A 20,322-nucleotide genomic window follows, 5' to 3' on the forward strand; every position below is an offset into this window, starting at 1 on the left:
GCTGGAGACAGTTGTTCCTCTGATACAAATAAATCCTTTTTTTTTTTTCCCAACCAGCGGTGCAGAGAAGCTTTTAGACTACTAAAAATCCAAATTACTTCATCTCAAGGAAAATAAACTGATCAGAAGACTTGAAATACTCAGCTCTGATCAAAACAAATTAACAGCTGCCAACTGCAGCTTTGTCTGCATTGTGTTTGATTTTTTTGTTGTGGTTGACATATCAATATAAAAAAATCCCAAACAACAAAATGTCCCATAAGCTCTGCTTCTGCCCATTCCCTCTACACTCCTAATAGAGACACTGTGTGAACCCAGCTGTTAAATCAAATCCAAAACCTATTCCCCTCCATTCATTACAATTTAGGTCCCTAGTGCTGCAAAGAAATGAGACAGGAAAACAAGAGTCGATTTTCCACAAGTTCTACTCCAATTTTTCTTAGAGGTGCTTAACCCCTCTTCAAACAAGTGAAAATTTTTGTTTGCTCTTTACAGATTCACTCTGCCAGCAACATAATCTCCTACATGCCAGGCCTGGTGAGACACACAGGTTCTGAACCAGTGCCAGATTCATTTCTTCACCTCCTTGAAAAAATAAATACAAGCCTTAAGTTACCAGAACTTCTTTAAAAAACCCTGTTTCCAATTGCGCAAGGCAGTTTTTCAAGGAAAATAATAAAAGCAAGAGCTCTTGCCTAATTAATGATTGCAATACTTGACAAAAATGATGGTGCCTTCAATCCTCATTAAAAGTTTGAGAAGTCTGTCTGCACTGATGACTTAAAAACACCTTCATTACTGACCAAAAGACTTCCTCCCCCTCCTACTTAAAACCAGGATGCTGATATTCCAACTCCTCAGCCTGGTGCTCTTTGCTGAAATCATCAAGGGCTGTGAAACACAAAAAAACCCACTTAGAGCCTAACAGGACATCACCACTTTAATCAACAAACTCTTTTCTACTTACGTCTCACTCCTGGTTCTTTTTCAGCAACCAAACAGCAAGATTTTCAAGGAACCTGCATATCTGAACTCAAGAAATATTTTGAGGCAGCAGGCACCCAAACAAAAGATTATAATGAAGAGGATAAAACGCTGGCATTTGAATTGCTGAATTTGATAGCACTTTTTGTTGTTTTGAACCACAAAATAAGCAATCAGAGGCACCAGAAATCCCGAATTTCTTGTCAGACAGGTTTGGCACTCTCACCTGAAGCTGGATGAAAACCACAGACGGAGCTCAATTCTGAAGCACATTGCAAAGTGTGTAGCTTAGAACACAAGAATAAAGAGCACTTCAGGAAAAGGTGCAGATCTTTATTCTACTTGGAAAGTGAAGCAAAATGCAAATGCTGCCGGTAAGAAACTTGGGAGTGGGTGGTCTGTAGAAGAGGCATAAAGAACAATGTGTTCTGGATGTGTAAGATAGAAACACTAGTGGCAACAGGAAGACCAGAAGAATATACTTTCATTAAATTTGCATTTAAATAGAAGTCACTTTATCATACTACTAGGCATCACTCATCTAAATAATTCTAAAATGTCACCTTTCATGCTCTTTACTATGTACTGTGCAATATCTTCAGCTAGAAAAGTAGGCAAATGTAATGTTTATCTGCTCTTAAGAACAAAAACCTTTCCTTAAACCCTCCTCTTAGCGCAGTCACTACAGAGAAAGTTTAAACCTGGGAAATTTTTAAATTCAGTTTACAGGGAAAAAACCCTTTCATTTAGTTACTGAATGGTGAGACAGACAGGAGTTGCAGATAAAGAAACACCAGGCTCAGTACAAAGGAAATAAAACACCTCTTGCAGCAGTGTTAGCACAATTAATTCGTACTTAATACTCTGCTTCCTTCCAGCCTCATCCCCCAGCACTGCAGGACAATGGCATGAACCACCTCCTGTCTGACCAGGGCATCTTTAGTGACCTGCTCCTCTAAAATTCACTGCAACAGGGATACTTCGACATTTCAATTAAACGAGTTAAAAAATTATCCATTCAAAAGTAAAATTATTTTAACTCTGCTGATACAACAAAGAAGAGGGATCAATCAGCAGAAGCCGAGATGTTATTAACTGGAAAAAAACCAGTAACATCTGTGTGTGCTTTAACAACTGTAAATATTTCAATGTTTCAGACCAGGTAAGCAACTGATCCCCACATCAAGCAGAGAAGATATGAGTTGGTACCACAAGAGAGACTTCAGATCAGAACAGATGATATCAGTATCTAATGAGCTTTAGCTTGCATCATCCTTCTGATTAAAATTCATAATTAAAATGAACACTTGATCTTACAACATTGATTGCTCAAACACGTATTTTTGTTTGCAACTTTCTTTTTCAAGGACCTTTGCATCAAACCTTACAAAATATTTCAACAAAAGAGTTTTATACTCATCTAGAGGATGCTCCCTATACATCAAAAAGTGCAAGAGTAACCCTACAAAATGGTGTGAACAACATCTAAAATCCACAACAAAACCCTCCACCCCACAGCCTCGGCCAGGAGGAAACCAAGTTACCCTTTTAGGCATTCAAGTAAATCACATTCAAAGGTTTTCTTCTTCACTGGAAGCATTTGAGAGCACCTTGTGTTTATTTTTGTTGCTCACAAAATTTTATTTCAGAGAGCGATTTCTGTCCTTTTTATAAACCAAGTTTACTGAAAAATTTTAAAGATTATGTATCACATGTTTTTGCTCATCTCAAAAATAGATTCTCAAAAATTATACATGTTACAGACATTGGTCAGGAGCTGCATAATCTGTGGGATTTAATAAAAAGAAATGGGGAATAAAAAAAATGCAAAATGACAGAATTTTGCTACTAGTACAGCTCAGAACAAAATCCAAAGCTGTATTTTTGCAGGATTTGTGCAATTACAGTATCCTACTTCTTCAGTAATAAATGATAAAACCTTCCAGGAAACATCGGAATGGAAAGATGGCAGAGATGGAATTTGAAATTGGAACCTTCACCATTTTGCTTTCAAACACTAGGACCTCTCTTGCCTGGTCTGACACACCGAAACATTTCCAGTTAATGAAGCACAACATTTGTTTTTAAAGCACTTGTTTCTATTAAACATGATTTATCATGTTTAGAATAGATTCTGGGAGAAGAAAAAGCAGGGAGCCAATTTTAAAGGTTAGGCTGCTTGGCAGTATTCCTTTCCTTACAAATAATTGTTCTTACCAAATCACAGTGGAGAAAGCCACGAAGAAAACTAAGTTTGCTGAATATGCAAGTGTCTTTTTAATTGTTTATATAAAGCTTCAAGACAATCCCAGGCCACATAGGCATTCAAATTCAATGTCTTAAAAGCCTTTTTTCCCCCACCCCATAGATTTCAAACAAGTATTCAATTCAAGTTTCATAGGTCTGGAGCAGAAAGATTAAACTTCACAACCATTTAACCAGATCTTCCCGTCCTACCCAGCACTGGGATGCAGAGTTTGTCTGGAGTAATTCTGAGTTTATTTTCAGAGTTTTTCTGGAGTGCCTCTGCTGGCACAAGTTCCCACCCCCAAATTTCTACTTCTGATGGTGGCTGCTCTTCTCCCCTTCAGCATCACTGCCAGAGAACCTTCCCCTCAACCAAATGGAGAGAACTGGATTCATCACATTCCCAAGAGAGAAGGCAAGGGAGGAGGGAGAGAGAGAGAAAGTTTAAATTTAGGTATTTACTTACTGAAACACAGAAAAGAGCACACATCCAGGCACCAGGCTGGCACAAATCCCAGCAGTCAGGGCTCTGGAGCTTTGCTTGCAGCAAGGATTTCTCTGCCTGAAGCTCCACCAGAGCCCTTCTCCCCCGTCACACACACAGCAGAGAACTGAGGAGTGCTCTGCACTGCCAGCCCCACTGCAGCTCAGCTTTAATGAAAGTGTAATTCATTAGAATAAGAGCTGGGGTAACATAAACATGTGCAGGAAAAACAGGCTTGGTCTAACACCACAACAGACACCAGGTCTGATCAGCACAACAAAACTCTCCCAGACCACAGGGGTAAAAAAAAATAAAAATAAAGTGGGTGCAACTCCTTTAAAGCAAAAGCAGAACATAAAAGGCACCAGTTAAATCTGGACCTGGAAAAGCTCTACCAAAGGGAGCTCCAAGGAGTAGGTTCCTGTGCTGGCAAAGTTCACAAGGTACCTGCCTGCCAGCTGAGGAGTTTTTGGAGGGTTCCCTCAGTTCCAGGTGCTGCAGGATACGGATGCCAAGATGGGGAAAAGAACAGGAACCTGTGCAGCACCCAGTCACAACAGGAAGATGAAATACTGGTATGTGCCCCTAAATCATTCTTAAGAAGGTACATCAATTACCTTTTTTTGTAATGAGGAGAAAAATGTACCACTGTATTTAAATTATTAATTATTACATAGTATTATAAATATTATCTATTATTATTATTTATTTATTTATTGCAGCAATCACCCACATGAAAGTTTTGATTGATGAGCACTTCCTGTGTTTTTTGCCATCGAAGGATGAATACCATGAATACCAAAAATGAAAGAACCATGTAAGAATTCAATTCACTGTAGTAAAAGCAGACTATATCCACTTTATCTGCTAGCAGTACTTAATCACCAAAAAAGACCAAAGCTAGGGAAAATACCTTTCCACTTCAAAAACAATGATCTAAAGCTAGGGGCAAATTTACTAACTTGCTAACAAATACCAAAAAAGTCTGAGTGTCTTCAATATCTCACGTAACTACTATCTATAGGTATTTTTGTATTTTTAAATAATTATTCATTAACCCCTAGAAGTGTTGAAAAACTTGGCAATGATTTTTTAAAAAAGAAATCAGTAAGTTCTCTCATGCTTTCAAGTCTTTCTCAGTGAAACTGAAGCATTTAAGGTATTGCCCAATTTAGAAACACATTTCAGGACAGAGCCAGCTCAAAATATCAACCACAGACGTCACAGGCAAAAAGAGCCCTGAGGAGCACAGCAATTCCTAATGCTCACATTTGATATTCCACCTCCCAGACTAACTCTGAAACAGGCTCCTGATAATGGATCCTTCCAGACCTGCACACGAGTCAGACAACTTGTTTTTGCAGGGTGAACTTTTGCCACCCTTCCCTCTGGGAGAAACCCCATTAAGCCTGCTCCTAGGAAATCAGCTCCCACTCCTCCTCCTTTTCCTGACTTGCCTCTGGCACTGCTCCTTTCTGCCTGCTCCTCTCTCCACTCCTTCCCCTTCTGCTCCCACCCTCCAAACCTTCTCCTGCATACAGCACTACCCACATCCAGCCCATAAAAAGTCATTTTTGGATGCAGTCCCACCTCTCCTCTGACCCACACCCATTTCTCCCTGCGCCTAGAATCCTTCCACCTCCACACCCAGCTTCAGCTCTGCTGTATTTTTGGTTCTTGGAATATTTCAGTGGAAGAAAGAAGGAAATGTTGAAACAGATAATAAATGTGCAGGCATTCCCATAAAAGTCCTCCTTATCTGAACAGCTTTGCTCTCTACATAAAAAGCAGAGCTTGTAGCTAAGCTCCAGTCCACCCATACAACATTATTTGACCTGCAGGTCTCACCATGTAAGACAAAGAAGTAAGTTTGTTCTTCATTTTAGTAAAATAAAGGTTAGAGGTAACAAGAAAAGAACTAAATTTCCGAGAGGAACACTGTGATTCTTAGTCTTGGAGAACAACTGTTTGATCTGTTTGTATTTTTCTCAAATTCCATTTCTCCTTTCAAGAAAGGGCTTCTCTGCAAACACGACTGGTTGTTCTTTGATTTTTCTGGAGAAAGTCTCAGCTGAATAGGAAAGGATCTTTAGAATGCACATAAAAGACAAAGGTTCAAACGAAAGCTGAATTCTCAATGAGCACAGGTTTATTTTGGTAAACAATAGAAACTCAGAGCTGAATGAGATCTTATCCCTTTTAATCACTTCATAAATTTTTCTTGCCTTCCCAATTTTCCAGCTGCAGGTCTACAATAAACAAACCTGCACTGACAAAAAGTCTCAATAAAAGCACACAAAACCTCTATTTGATGCAACAGTGAACTCACCTCGGCTTTGGCAATGCCTTAGTTCAGCTAGCAACAGGCTGCTCTGATGAATACAGAAAAAGTAAACTTTAAGAGAAAATCCTAAAAATGAAACTCCAACCCTCTTAATTCTTTTAAAAACTTTTGCAGTCAGCTTTTGTGCTGCCCAAAAACTGTCAGTCCTACAGCAAAATTAAGAAAAATCAAACTCCAACCATCCAAGCTTACCTAGTAGTACTTCTGTAAAAGCCAGCCTATGTAGCCTGATGCAGAATTCCACAAATATCATCTTTGGATTGATTTTTAGAACAACCTTGTTGGGTCAATTAGTAATTTAAATAATATAACCCTTGTTTGAATACCCAGAAAACAAAAACAAAAAACCCACCAAAAAAAAAAACCCACAAAAAAAAAAAAAACAAGCAGAAAAAACACACCCACAAAAAAATGAACATATATTCAGGACTACTGCAATGAGAACCAAAAATGCAAGAAAAGTAAGCAAATGCTTTAGTTTTAGATCATTGGGTCATTCTAAACAACGATAAGGGTTTCTTAAGCACATGCATATGCATAAATGCATACATATTTATGTAATTTTATGGCTCCCAAACCCAATGCTTTGGTGGCTGAAGATCATGAAGTCATCACAAAGTCCTAAAAACATCAGGCAGGAAATTCTCAATTATTTTAGTAGGTGAGAAGTCTGAGGCCCATGACCAGGTATATCTTCTGTACTGAGAAGCATCATATAATAATATGATATATATATATATATATATATATATATATATATATATATATATAATAACAATATCATATAATCCCATATAATGGGATTGGCCCATGGAGTCCTTTTCCTTGGGCACTTATAAATAACATAAGTAACTTACTGGTTGTAATACTGCCATGCAGCTTAGATGTGTTTTGGGGATAAAGCACTTAACTCTTCAGAGCTCATGAGTGCACAATACATTCAGCATGAAGGACAAAAGAAAAATATCAAGTTTGCTGCACCACAGTTTTCAAGCCTCAGGAGTTGTACTTCATAATACAGAATAATTCAGAATAACTAGTTCAGAATAATAGTACAGAATATTCAATACTTAACAGAAAAATAACATATGTTATAATTCAGTGTATCACTTCTACAGTCAAGGGCCCCATATTCTGGGTAAAAGTTTAGTTATATAAATACTAAACCAAGCATTACTTCAGCAAAGTTTACAGCTAGAGCTCCCACCAAGTGCCAGTGAAGGGCTGTCTGTGCACAGGTCTAATTTAAAGTAAATAAAGCCAGACTTTCTCACTCCAAAAGAGACAAAACCCCTAAACAAAGTAACCCCTGTCCTGAGAACATATACAAGATATTCAGGCATTGCACATTTTTAACTCCTAATAGCAAAGGACACCTTTTGTCATTCAGATTTACCAGAGGTGAGGAGAATGTGGGGAAATGATTCTGTCATTAGCAGATATTCCACTCCTCAAAAAAACCCACCAAAAGTAACAGGCAAAAAAAGGTCAAAGTCCCAGCTAGCATCAACTTCCTAAGACAACCCTGCACCAAAAGAAAACCACAGCATGCAATGGGAACAACTCCTTATCTGTGCCTATTTTAATGTATCTTTCCACCTCAAAACTAGAACAAATCCAATGCCATGGGAGAGGGGGAAAAAAGTGTAAAATAGTCACCATTTGGTATTTACTTATGCTGAACCGAGTGCACACATCCCAAGAAAAAACAGCATCCTTTAAAAGTAACCACATTTCAATGCAGTCTATATACTGAGTCATCTGTGTGAAATGCCAGTCCAAGGAATGCTAAGATTCAGCTGACGATTATCTCCTCGACATTATCCCAATTTGATTATACAGTGTTTACTACATCAAAGCCAAAAAAAGCACAGTAATAGATTCAGCAACACACCCACTTGGAACACTGAAGACCTATTATTAAAGAAACAGAAGAATAATTTTCAAAAGGTTTTTATTTTCAAACACAGTCTAGCATAAGATCTTACCATAAAGGAAGGTTGTTACACATTTCTATTCAACCCACATATTTGAAGCTGTGCCTCAGAAGTTAGGTCAAATTATTTATGTGATCAGGAGCCTTGAGTATCCTTGTCTAACTCTGACTGGACACACTGCAGGAATCCAACAGACAGGTTTCAGTGGCTGAAGCACCAAGGGCATGACATTAACATTAACTTCCTTGTGACTTTAACTCATGTGGAACATAAAACAATATGTTTTTCTCAGACCTAACCATAAACAAGCTTTCAATATTTTCAGTTTTAACACAGTTTTATTACACTGCAACTGACATACCACACACACTACTATTCATCAAATCAGTGCACACAGATGAGCAGGTTATGGTTAAAAATCCACATGTGGGGGTGTTTGTATAGCACAAGTCACAACAGCCCGTGCTGCTTGCCCCTCATGCAGAAGTTAAAATTCAGACAAGCAGAATTATTATAATCAACACATCACATGAGTTACAGTGCCTAGGATTAGAAGACAGTGATTATAACATTGTCACCCTGTCTACGTTAGCTCCCACATCCTCTCCAGCACCAGCAGGGCTGAATGGGAGGCAGCTTTAAAAGGAGAAACTATCACTGGGCAGGAATTCAAATCCAGCCTGAGACACTACACAACAAACCAGTATTTAACTAAGGATGCCAAACTGGTCAGACCACGTGAACCCTTCAGCAGATCTGAGAGCAGCATCCCTGCTATCCTCCTGCATCTCTCAAATCACAGAAAAGTGTTTGTGCAACACGTTAGCAAAGAGCACGGCTCTCCAACACAACCGGAGCTGTTTTGTGCTGGCTCTCAGCAGAACAATCAGCTCCATGTACATCCTCACAGTTGTGGCAACACCTTGAACACAGGATCTTGGAAGGAAAAGGGCACACAAACAGCCTCATTAAATCTGTCCAGAAGAGCATCAGTTGCTCTAAACAGCTGTTCACACACTTGTTTATTCCAGGAAAGCTCAAGTTGCTGTTTTCCAGTTCCTACAGCTGGCCAACACCCTGTTCATAGGCTTATTCTACAAAGAAAAGGCTCCATCTCAAAGTCTAGAAGATGGGGTTTTTTGTATACACAATGTGCAAACACAGCTTTCTTTAATTCTCACTTGTCTTCGTTTAACAATCTGCACAGAACTCCAGAGGTGAAATTCTTAATGGATCCCTGCCCTCAGCCTGGTGCATTTCTTGTCAAACGCTACACAACTCTGCTGCAATGCAAACTGCAAGAAGGCAGAATAGAACAGAGAAACAAACGTTGCTTATTTACAAATAATCTGCCCTCCTGGACAGCACAGCACCTATTCTGGTCAGATTTTTGGGAGCACCAAGCTTCAGTATATGCTTTTAAATTTTGTTTAGGACCAAATCAAACACACTCATATAAAATAAACCATGAAACATACAACTTCCACCTCACACTGCCTACAATGCATCTTACACATAGCAGCAGCCTTGTACTCAACACTACAACACAGAAAAAAACCTACCTGCAGCCTATAAACTCCAGCTGTAACCTTCACTCATAGAAGTTACCCCGCTAATGACATTATTAATTTAAAGACAGCAACCCAAACATTCAGTGCAGTGAGTAAAAACTCCTGAATGAACTGAGAAAAACCTGTGAATTGTTAAATAGAATGAAGAGAAGCACATTAACCAAATATACATAGGTGTCACTTAAAAATTTTCCAGATAAGGATGGTCTAACTATCTGGAGAGGAAAAGCTGGTGAGAAGTTCCTACAGCTCCAACCAATACAGCCTCTGGACTTCTACACAAGAGCCTGATTTTCATGTGTCCCATCCAAAGAGACAATACACACAGCAAGGCTACCACAGTGAACGTGCTCCTCAAAACATATTAAAACTGTAAAAAAAAACAAACAAACAAACAAACAAACAAAAAAAAAAAAAAAAAACAAACAGAAAGGAATTAATGCTAGAAGCAGAAGGGCTGCAAAGAAAATGGCCAAATGAAACTTTCAGTGTGGCTTTAAACAATGCAGTTAGAGAACAGGACCGAAATCAAGACTCTTCTCCCAGTGATGAAGTAAGATCTTCCCTTTGTGAAAGCATTTATGGCACAAGAGGGTACAGACACAAATGTCAAGCAAACAGACAAATTCAGGTATTCTTGGCTTGCAAGGACACTTGTTGCCAGATGGTTACATTCACAGCAGAAACTGCATCTGAATCTGCATCCTCAAGCAGCTTTCATTAACAGAAAAAGCCAAGAAACTGTTTCAGCTGTACAGAATTCAGCAAACAAAGGCCTACATACCCTATGACAAATTTAAATGCTCCTTTTGGATTTATAGTACAACATTTAAATTCAGTTTGGAACGCATTCAAAATTACAGCAACATTTAGACAAACTAATTGAAAATTATAGTATTGTGACAAACATTGGACTTACTTTACATAATATCTTGCACCTTCAAACGTATACGCTTCCTCCCAACCTGTGGGTAAGTCTGGAAAACAAGCAGCAAAACATTCCAATTACCTTTTGAAATGATGCTAGCCATACTGGTCTACTCCCTACCACTAAGGCAGTTCAGGACTGTGTCTGATCCCACGTGTTGAAACCTTTAGTCCCAGAAATAAGACTGACTCACAAGGCTGAGTGTGAGTTCTGTAAGCCAAGAGAAGCCACACACCTGAAAATCTGATTGGGATTTCTCATTCTCAGATAATAAGGATGGTTTAAGTGTGCCCTTGTTTAACGTTCCTTCCTCTGCCCAGCAGCTCAGGTCATCACCAGATCTCCCTGCCTTGAACTGCAGCAGCACCAGGTTCCCTGGCAGGCACAGATCTGAACAAAAATCCATCAACTGAGTTACATGCAAGTCACAGGCTCCTGGAGAGGCACGGTATCAACCACACCACAGAGCATTAGCATTGTGTTAGCATAATTCCACCACTGTTGTGACTAACAAGTGTTCCTGCAGCGTTTACAACTCTATTGCATTTTACATGAAAATCATTTTCCATGTAAATCTAGTGGAGGATGTGGGTACATCTCTTCCTTTCTATTACCACTCTTAAGAGTCAGGAGTCCAGATACAAAAAACCCCATACCACTAATGGTCAAAATGTCTCAAGTAACAGAGTCCTGGTGTGATGGGAGCTCTGGAGATGTTGGGCACCTCCATGCACCACTACCCTTAAACGTTTACCTCTGCCAACAAAAATAATGGTGGATATGTAGCTCTCTCACTTAATTATAAAAGTAAGAATGCAATTCCTAAAGAAAAAAAAATCAGTCTGGATTATGTGGTGGTTTTTATCCCCCTCATTACTGATTTGCTCTGACTGCTTTTTTCTTCACCCCCATCCTCTGCAGAACAAAAATCAAGGTGTCTTTTGATAATGGCACAGGGCAAAGTACAGCAAACAGGAAGTGTCTCCAGCAGAAGTATTTATGGCTGCTACAAGAACTTTGCAAAAAATACCCTTTCAGTGCTGAATAGCTCAAAGAATAAAAACCACTTCAATTCATAATGGAGGAAAAAGCTTTCCTCGCTGTCTAGAACATGCCTCACAGAATTATTTAACAGAGAGCTTTACAGCAATATACACCTGCAAAAGTGCCATTCACTCAAAAATTGTTTAAGAGAGGAACATATTTTGAACATATTTTGACTAGGTTCCAAAACAGTGGTCAAAGCAAAAGAAGAAATAAACCCCAAAATAATTCAGTTTGATTATATCTATGTATGGAGAAATTCACTAACACACGCATGAATAAGGAAAACTACAAGAACAGATTTGGTTTTTAGACACTTTGGTATCTGACTGATAAATTATGGTCAATGTATCCAAGGTCATGCCTCAGCATTGTGTCCAGAACCAAGTTTAATTTACCTGATGATAACTCTGCTGTTACACACAATTCTCCAGACACTCAAAAGCAAACTGCATTTCCTTTAGAAGGCACTTAACAGCAGATACAAATGAGACACTTGGAAAATTGCTGGGAAATCATCATCAGTCAACAGAGACAGTGGAAATAATTTTTAAAAATAATTAATACTCAGCTAATGCCAGCATTGAACAAGAAAAGCACTTCACACACATCTGCCCCCTTGCATGCTGCTACAGATGAAGGCCACTTTCTCAATCTGAGCGTTGAGGGCAGGAGCAAGAGGAGCCTGATAGCAATCAGTAGTTCTATTTGCCAGCATTAAATGATTTCTTACAAACAACAGAACCTTCGCTGCAAATCAGCCTGCAGAGTTCTAATAGCCAGAAACCTGTGGTTTTTAAACTATTCCCAACTAAATAAAAAAAAAAAAAATAAAAAGAATAAAAGGCTGCCCACAGTTTTCTAAAAGGCTGCTTCTGATTCCTTAATGCGTAAGTATTAACCAAACATAAAAAGCAAATAATCTGATATAGACCAATTCACTTGCAGATTATTTCCCCGTGATTATCCAAGTGCTTACATACATGACAACAACTGCACGTATTACTACACTCCACCACCTCCCAGTGGCACACGCAGTTTGTGTGCAATTCCAGCAGCCAAGACTTTGGCTCCAGCTCTCCAGAGTGTCTGCTGTAAATCCTCCTCCTCCAGCACCTCCTGCTGCTACTTCTCCAGAGTGGAACAAACAGCACAAGCAAAGACTGGATCCCACCCTCCTCCCTCCAAGTTATTTCTAATGTTTCAAGTGCCTTTTCCTCCTACCTATTCCACCTCTCTCAGTCACTTGGAAACCACACAGACTCTCAGGCTAGATGGAAGCACAGGAAGGAAAAGGGTTTCTAGGTGACTAGCGAAATCAGCTTCTACATTTCCAGCACACCGATCGTGCTTACAGCTAGCTACTGCTGGAAATAGAAATACGATGGGTGGTTTCGTGCAAAACTGAGGAAGGATGCTCTCTATGCAGGTGGATAACCGGGCATAACCTCTCAGAGAGGAGCCAGGCGGTCTCTAATGGTAACTATACAGGGGTGATACAAGGCGACGGAGGGAGAGCAGACACGGATACACGACACAGGCACGATTCGGGGGCAGGGGGACACGGCGCTCGAAGAAACTGGCGAGCAGGCTGGGCATGCAAGGACTGCAGTGCTGCTCATCCCGGGGGGAACAACTGCGGGAAGTGCGGGGACAGCGGCAGTGTCCGGAGGATCCGAGGGGAACCGGGGACGGACACGGCAGGGCTCGGCCGGGGGGCTCCGGGAACCGGCCGGGGACACGGCTCCGGGCAGGGTCGGTGGCTGCAGGCTAGACTGGGGCTCCGGGCAGGGCTGGGGGCTTCAGGCAAGGCCGGGGGCCCCAAGCAAGGCTGAGGGCTCCGGGAACGGGCAGGGGGCACGGCTGGGGGCTCCGGGCAGGGTCCTACCTGCGCTTCGGCGGTGCCCGGTGATCACGGCCTCGCCGGTGAGCGGGTGCAGCCAGGTCGTGCTCTTCGCCTCCTCGCTGTGCGGACGGACACACGGACCGAGTCAGGCAGGCGCAGCCCTGCCGCCCCCTGCTCCCCCTCTTCCCTTCCCTTCCCTTCCCTTCCCTTCCCTTCCCTTCCCTTCCCTTCCCTTCCCCGCACGCCCCTCCCGGCCCGGCCCCGCTCCCCTCCCGGCCGGGCTCACTTGATGAAGAAGACGCGGCCGCCCTGGCTGATGCCGTAACTCCAGGAGCCGGGCAGCGCCCGCAGCCGCTCCGCGCTCAGCTCCGCCATGGCCGAGCAGCCGCAGCCGGGCACAGCCGAGGGGAGCGCGGCCGGGGGGTGGCGCGGGCGCGGGCACGGGCAGCGAGCGCGTCCCCGCCGCCGCCAACACCTTGGGGAGGGGAGAGGAGGGGAGGGGAGAGAAGGGGAGGGGAGGGGAGAGGAGGGAGAACCGCCCGCACCGCCCCGCCCGGCTCGGGGGCGGGATCGGGAGTGCGGGAGGGACCGAGGGACCGAGGGACGGAGGGAGAGCCGGGATCGGGAGTGCGGGGAGGGACCGAGGGAGCACCGGGAGGGGGATGGAGGAACAACCGGGGGCGGGATCGGGAATGCGGGGAGGGACCGAGAGATGAAGGGAGCGCCGAGAGCCGGCCGGGGCCGTCCCATGGGAATGGGGGCGGGATCGGGAGTGCGGGGGGGACGGAGGGAGAGCCGGGAGGGGGATGGAGGGACGGCCAGGGGCGGGATCCGGAGTGCGGGGAGGGCCCGAGGGATGGAGGGAGAGCCTGGAGGAAGAGCCGGGGCCGTCCCATGGGGACGGGGGCGGGATCCGGAGCGCGGAGGCGGCGGCCGAGCCGTGGGACGGACGGACCGATGGATAGACGGACGGAGCTCATGGAGCCTCCCGCTCGTTCGCAGAGCTTCAGATTTCTCGGCTCCGCCGCTCGTAAGGACGGAGGGAATGCAGAGTTTGGTCCCGTTCCCTCCCCGGGCGGTGAAGCGGCTCCTCCGCTTCGGGCGTTCCTGGAATTTCTCAGGAAAGCGCTTGGTCCTCAAGGTATAAAGAGATGCCGTGGTTTTCCTTCGTGCAGACCGTGCTGCCCGTGCTTTGTGCCCCTCTTCCAGAGGAGATCTGGGATATGGCACGGGTGCGTGTTTTCGGTGTTCCGGGGGGGTGGCAGTAGTTGGGGTAATTCAGGATGACTGTGCCAGCGTGTATAGGTTAATGCACGCGAATAACCCGACTGCGTGTGCATTTATGCGTAGCCGTACACCCTTTCGATTTAAGGTACACATGACAAATGTAAATTACTAAAACTGTGCCGTGGCCATGATATTTCTAAGAGAGCCTCGCCTTGCAAAGCCACTTTCTGAATCGGCACTAAGGCTGGGAAGCCTCGCAGCATTCCCGTGCGCACAAAACATTTGTACTTCCCACCTGTCAGTGTTCTGCATGGGCAGCTTTGTTCCCTCTCCCATTCTGAACACCTTAGGAAAAATAAAATTGGACAGGTAAGCTGTTTGTGGTTGGGTCCCATCATGCCATGTGGTCAAAACTTTAAATCGCTGTTGTCCCACACAAGATATTCCAGACACGAAGAGCAGTGAATGTGAGAAGATCTGGAGTTATCTTTAAGTAACTGGATGCAAGATAAGAATTCCTCCCTGTTCAGCAATACCTTTCGCCTCCACTCAGCACTGACTGCACCTGAGATTTATAGACTGCCAGAGGAACAGTACTCTGGGGAAAACATAAGTTATTCTATAAACAGTTCCCTTCTCTCCGAAGAGCAAGAGCCCTTAGATGATGAGTAAAGTGAGTAATGGCTCTCTCTCCCCGTGAAGGGCTGTGGAAAGCTGCCTGGCAACAGCCAGGGGGGAATCCTGTGCGTTTTGGTCTCCTGAGGTGCTAGTGGTCATGTCCTAATATTTCCTCACGCAGCCTAAGTAAAGCATAGAGCAAATGCTCTTTATCCCCAGAGCAGTGGATACCTTTCACTGTGCAAAATAAATATTTTTTTTTCCCCCTAGCAGAGAAGTGCGTGCAGCACAGCCAGACTTATATTGGCCTAGATCCATAAATTAGGTATTTAGGTAGAACTTAGGTGCATAAATCCTGCCCGATCCCAGCATGTGCTTTGCCAAATGGCTTCCTCAGGCAACCAGCTTCTGCCAGTCCCTTGCTTTGCAGCCTCTCTCTGCTTTGCTTGTGCTTAGAATTGCTGCCATCGTGGTAAAACTAGGATTGTGGTACTTGAAATACGCCCAAACCTGGCTGAATTCTCAGGAAAGGCATTATTGCCCCAAATGCCACAGAGGCTGGGTAAATTTGCCACACCTAAGAAAGACAAGTTTGGTTTCCGAATAAATCCCAGCAGGCAGGCTGGCAGCAGAGTCATCACCATGAGCACTACAGGGAGCATGTTCAGCCTCAAGGATGAAGGGCATTCGAAACCAGGCCACTCTCTTCCCAGGAAGATGCTTTTGCTCCAAGCTGTGAGCTGTTCTGAAGCTGAGAATATTCCATGAGGACACTGAAGGTGCTCCTCCTCCCCCTCACATTATTTTGCAAATACAATTCTTGGGCTGTAGGGTGGTGCATGACTTGCTGGTCTCATGGATAGGAAGCTCAGCCAGGGAGTGATGGAAGACCTTGGTTCTACCTCACCTAGGGACATTTGGTTCAGGGACTCAGGTATTTTATGTTAAGTAGCCATCAAATAAAATATATTTGCAGAGGCTCATCCTGCCAGGTGCTGTGCACCCTGAACTCCCAGTGATTTTTGGGAGCCCGAAGTTTTACTATTTTGTGGAACAAATGGTATGAGGGAAACCACATCTGAATTATTTGCATGGCCTGGTGCTGACAGTTGTTCCTTCTGAAGGCTCCTGTAGGTTCCACAGTTAAAACTTTTGCTTCAAAGTTGGTCTAAAAGCTTGATCAAAATAAATCACACATGGAGTTTTTTTGCAGAGTTCAGTAATGGTAAATATTTTTTGCAGTCAGATAAGTGCTTGAATGCTCTTAAAGGAGGGACTCGGGAACAACATTTTGGGAAAAAAAAAAGGGGGTTATCACTAAGGGGAGTAAAACTTCTCTTTGAAAGGAGTTTATATCACCATAAAAACTGCATACATAATTCAAGACACTACATACAGTACCTTTCACATCACTTACTGTTTACTATGAAGGTGAGCTAATGATTCCAAATGTGAAACTGGTCAGCATGGCTCAGAGAAATCCATCAGGATGCTCCCATCTGGCCAATGAATTTTTTTTCCCCCCAGAAGAGTTGAAGACAGACTTTTGGAGTGGTGACCACCATGGGCACATCTGTGCTCTGCTCTCTGCTTGTATGGCATTATTTATCTGCTGCTCCTGTCACTGATGGGAAGAGGATGTGAAGCACGATGTTAATGTGAGGCAGAGCCCATCAGTGCATTTTACACAAAGTTGAAACCCAGCTCCATGGAGATTTTTCCAGTGTTTTTCCATACTGACCCAAGCTTCTTCCCTTCCTCTTTCACCTCCACATGACAGAACCTTTCCTAGCAACTCCCTCAGGGCCAGGGACTACTTAGGGAGAAGGAAGACTACTGATGTTTTAAGAAAATAATTTTGGCTTAATAATATATTCATGATCAAAATACTTAAAATTCCTGGGGCAAAGGAACCCTGCCCACAAAACAATGAATCCCTTTAAATGAGATTAATTAAAAACAGTGTTGGGAGAACATTCATTGAATAAGACTGGGAGAACTCCATCCACACCTCTCCCGACAGGTCTGAGGTGACAGCAAACATGATGAGCCAGTCCAGAGGGGCAGACCCTAAGCACAGCATCCAGCAAAGCCTCTGAAGCAGGGAGTGGACTGCGCATGAAGCACAGAACATCCTGAGCTGGAAGAGACCCACAAGGGCCATGGAAGTCCAGCTCCTGGCCCTGCACAGCCACACGCCGCGCCTGAGGGAGTTTTCCAGACCTTTCTTGCACTCTGTCAGGCTTGTGGCCGTGACCGCTTCCCTGCGGAGCCTGTTCCAGTGGCCAGCCGCCCTCTGGGTGGAACACCTTTTCCCAATACCCAGCCTAGCCCTCCCTAACTGCTTCGGGTCATTCCTTCGGGTCCTGGCACTGCTCCTGAGAGTGAAGAGTCCAGTGCCTGCCCCTGCTGTTCCCCACCAGGATGTTGTGGCTGCGGTGAGGCGTCCCCTCAGTCTCCTGTGGACAGACCCAGTGCCCCAGCTGCTCCCCACGCTTTCCCTCCAGACCCTTCACCTTCCTCTGGACGCTCTCTGACAGCTTCGTGTGCTTTATTCCGTTTATTCCCAGAGCTGCCCCAGCCCAGCGCAGAGCAGGACAGTCCCTCCTTGCCTGGCTGCGGTGCTGTCCCTGCTGTCCCCAGGACAGGGATGTCCCTCCGGCTGCCGGGACCCTGCTGCCCGGTGTCCGCCCTGCCTCAACCGGCACCCCCAGGTCCCCTTCCCTGGCGCTGCTCTCCGGAGTTCCAGAGCCAGCCGGGGCTGCCCCGTGCCAGGTGCCGACACTGCACCCGAAACCTTTCTGCAGAGCCGTGCCCATCGTGATGGATCCCGTGTGTTCCGTCAGCGCCAATCAGCCTGGAGCAGGTTAGCTCGCAGAGGCTGTGGCTTTACATTTTGTATATTCTTTAACTAGTGAGACAATAAAACCTTTAAATGTGAGGCAAGAGCACTGCTGGAGGTGCAGTTTTACATTACACTCGCAAGGGAGCTGCTGCTGAGGGGTGGGTTCCTTTTTACCCCATCCCTGAACATTATTTTTTATTGCCTTTGTACCAATACTGCAGTCCACGGTGAATTACGTCGGTTTGCAGATCTGATAGAAAATAAATCACAAATCCTCTCAAATAATTAGTTTCCTATCAGATCAATAAGCTGATCTAACACGTCCTGAGGTCACTTGATAATAGATCCAACACTGGGGTGAGAAGAGAAGAGAAGAACCACTCCTTTAGGCTACATTCCTCAATGATGGGGAGGGGGAAAAAAAATCAACAAATCCACTAATTGACATTCTCTGGAGTCAGGATATCTCTGTGCAAATGAAAGAAGCAATTAGCCTAGGTCAGAGGAAATAAGAAAGAGGAAAAAGCTGTTGAGCACAGCCTTTGCAGACAGCTCTGTTGGTAGAATGGAGCCTCTCCTTGGCTCCAGACAGGGAGCCTGACACTGTCCAGGGCTGCTGTCTGGTGGCTCTGGGCTGGACGTTTTTCTGGGGGTCATTGGTACCAGTGGCACAGGAGTCCTCCTGTGGGTTACTGAGCACCAGTGTGACTGAACAAGCTTTGGGTCATTAGCCTGCCTGCCACCAGCGCCAGATATCCTCACACGCTGTGAGGTGCACAACCCAACACACTCGGGCAGTAGAAATGGAGTGCTATCGTACAGCTTAATAAGTTTTGCAATCTGTGCTTGACAGGAAAAGCAGTTGTTCTCATTTCAAAACGATTTTTTTTTTTAATCTGCAATGAATGATTTCCAGGTCTAGCTGTGCTGTGTAGAATTTTTGTTTCTTCTATGGATCTGAATCCTAATATGAGGCCATTTACTTTGAAACATCCAGTCAGACTAATACAAAACAAACTCCAAAGCCAAAGTGAATTTGCTTTTCCTTGGCAGACAAACCAGAAAAGCAGAAGGGTTTATTATTCTCTGAACCAGCATCGTGTTGCCAGAATCATCTTGCCCATTCAGTGCAATTTTGAACAGAGAACACTTTTTTTTTGTTTCAAGCCTCTTTTCAGAGACTCATTCAGTGCATGGTCCATGCCATGTATATACCATGATGAGTCTTCCATCCTTACTGCTCCTATGATTTTCAATATCTCAAAAAGGATTGGACATGCTACTTTTCAAGATGAACAGCTACTTTTCTGGAACCTTTTCTTCCTTTTCACACCATTTCCCAGCCTTTTTGCTTAGGAAGCCTTCAAACCTTTTGTAACAATGGTTGCCTGTGACTTTCACACAACATTAAAAATGACATTTTAAAATCGTGTTTATTGCCAGGATTAGTTTGAAACAGTATTAAGAAGGAAAGAATTAGTGAGGGAAGCACAGTGATCTCAATTATCCTCCTTTTCCTCTCACTGGTCGTTGCTAGCTACATTTGACTTAAGCCAGGGTAATTCGTCTTTCAAATAACCCTCTCATTTGAATCACCTAGGAAGAAACCATATACAGTACAGCACAAATAAATTCCCAGTCTCTCAGCTGGCTTCTCTGGCTCTTCAGTGTCTGGTAGACTTCAGCATCTGCTTTTCTTCACACAGTTATCTTCACTGCTGCTGTCCAGTTGCACCAAAACCTGCTCTGGAAGAAGCAGAAGGTGCCCTGAGTTTCTCCAGAGAATTGCCTTTGTTTGTTCAGTAATTGCTTGAACAAATGAGAATGAGCTTCATGTGGAATATCTGGATGAGCTTCACCTGTGGTTTGCATTATGTGAGATATACAGGGCCCTGTGGCTGCAAGGGCTTTATTTATGTAGTCTTTTATGTGGTCTTTTTTATACATTTCCTCATGTGCACTCATTCCCCCCCCCCCCCCCCCTTTTCTTTTTAGGTGAGAATTTTTTTTTTTTCTAGTGAGAATTTGCAGCATGTTTATGCTTAATGCCAACTGTATATTGAATTTTACAATGTTCCCATTAAACTTCCAGCAACTGACGGCCTTTTTCCAGAGCAGGGTGAAATAATTCTGCATTTCTCCCTTGAGATTTTAGTAGGAGCCCTTGTTGCAATCTGGATGACATTTTCCATAAAAGCATTCTGTTGTGGGTACCTTGGCCATGAAGTGCTTTAAGTGGTACTATTT

The 20,322-nt window shown here is 43.8% G+C and overlaps 1 protein-coding gene across 1 annotated transcript; it reads right to left on the bottom strand.

Moving 5' to 3' along the window:
- Positions 1 to 10,359: 10,359 nt before the first annotated feature.
- On the bottom strand, positions 10,360 to 13,760 carry LOC134043360 (pleckstrin homology domain-containing family A member 5-like). Its single transcript, XM_062491552.1, has 3 exons — positions 13,672 to 13,760; positions 13,428 to 13,504; positions 10,360 to 10,544 (listed from the first exon to the last, which is right to left on the bottom strand). The coding sequence occupies exons 1-3, from the start codon at positions 13,758 to 13,760 to the stop codon at positions 10,483 to 10,485; spliced, it is 228 nt and encodes a 75-aa protein (XP_062347536.1). The 3' UTR covers positions 10,360 to 10,482.
- Between the last annotated feature and the right edge of the window lie 6,562 nt (positions 13,761 to 20,322).

The sequence above is a fragment of the Cinclus cinclus genome, chromosome 4, assembly GCF_963662255.1.
Source record: "Cinclus cinclus chromosome 4, bCinCin1.1, whole genome shotgun sequence".
NCBI lineage: Eukaryota > Metazoa > Chordata > Aves > Passeriformes > Cinclidae > Cinclus > Cinclus cinclus.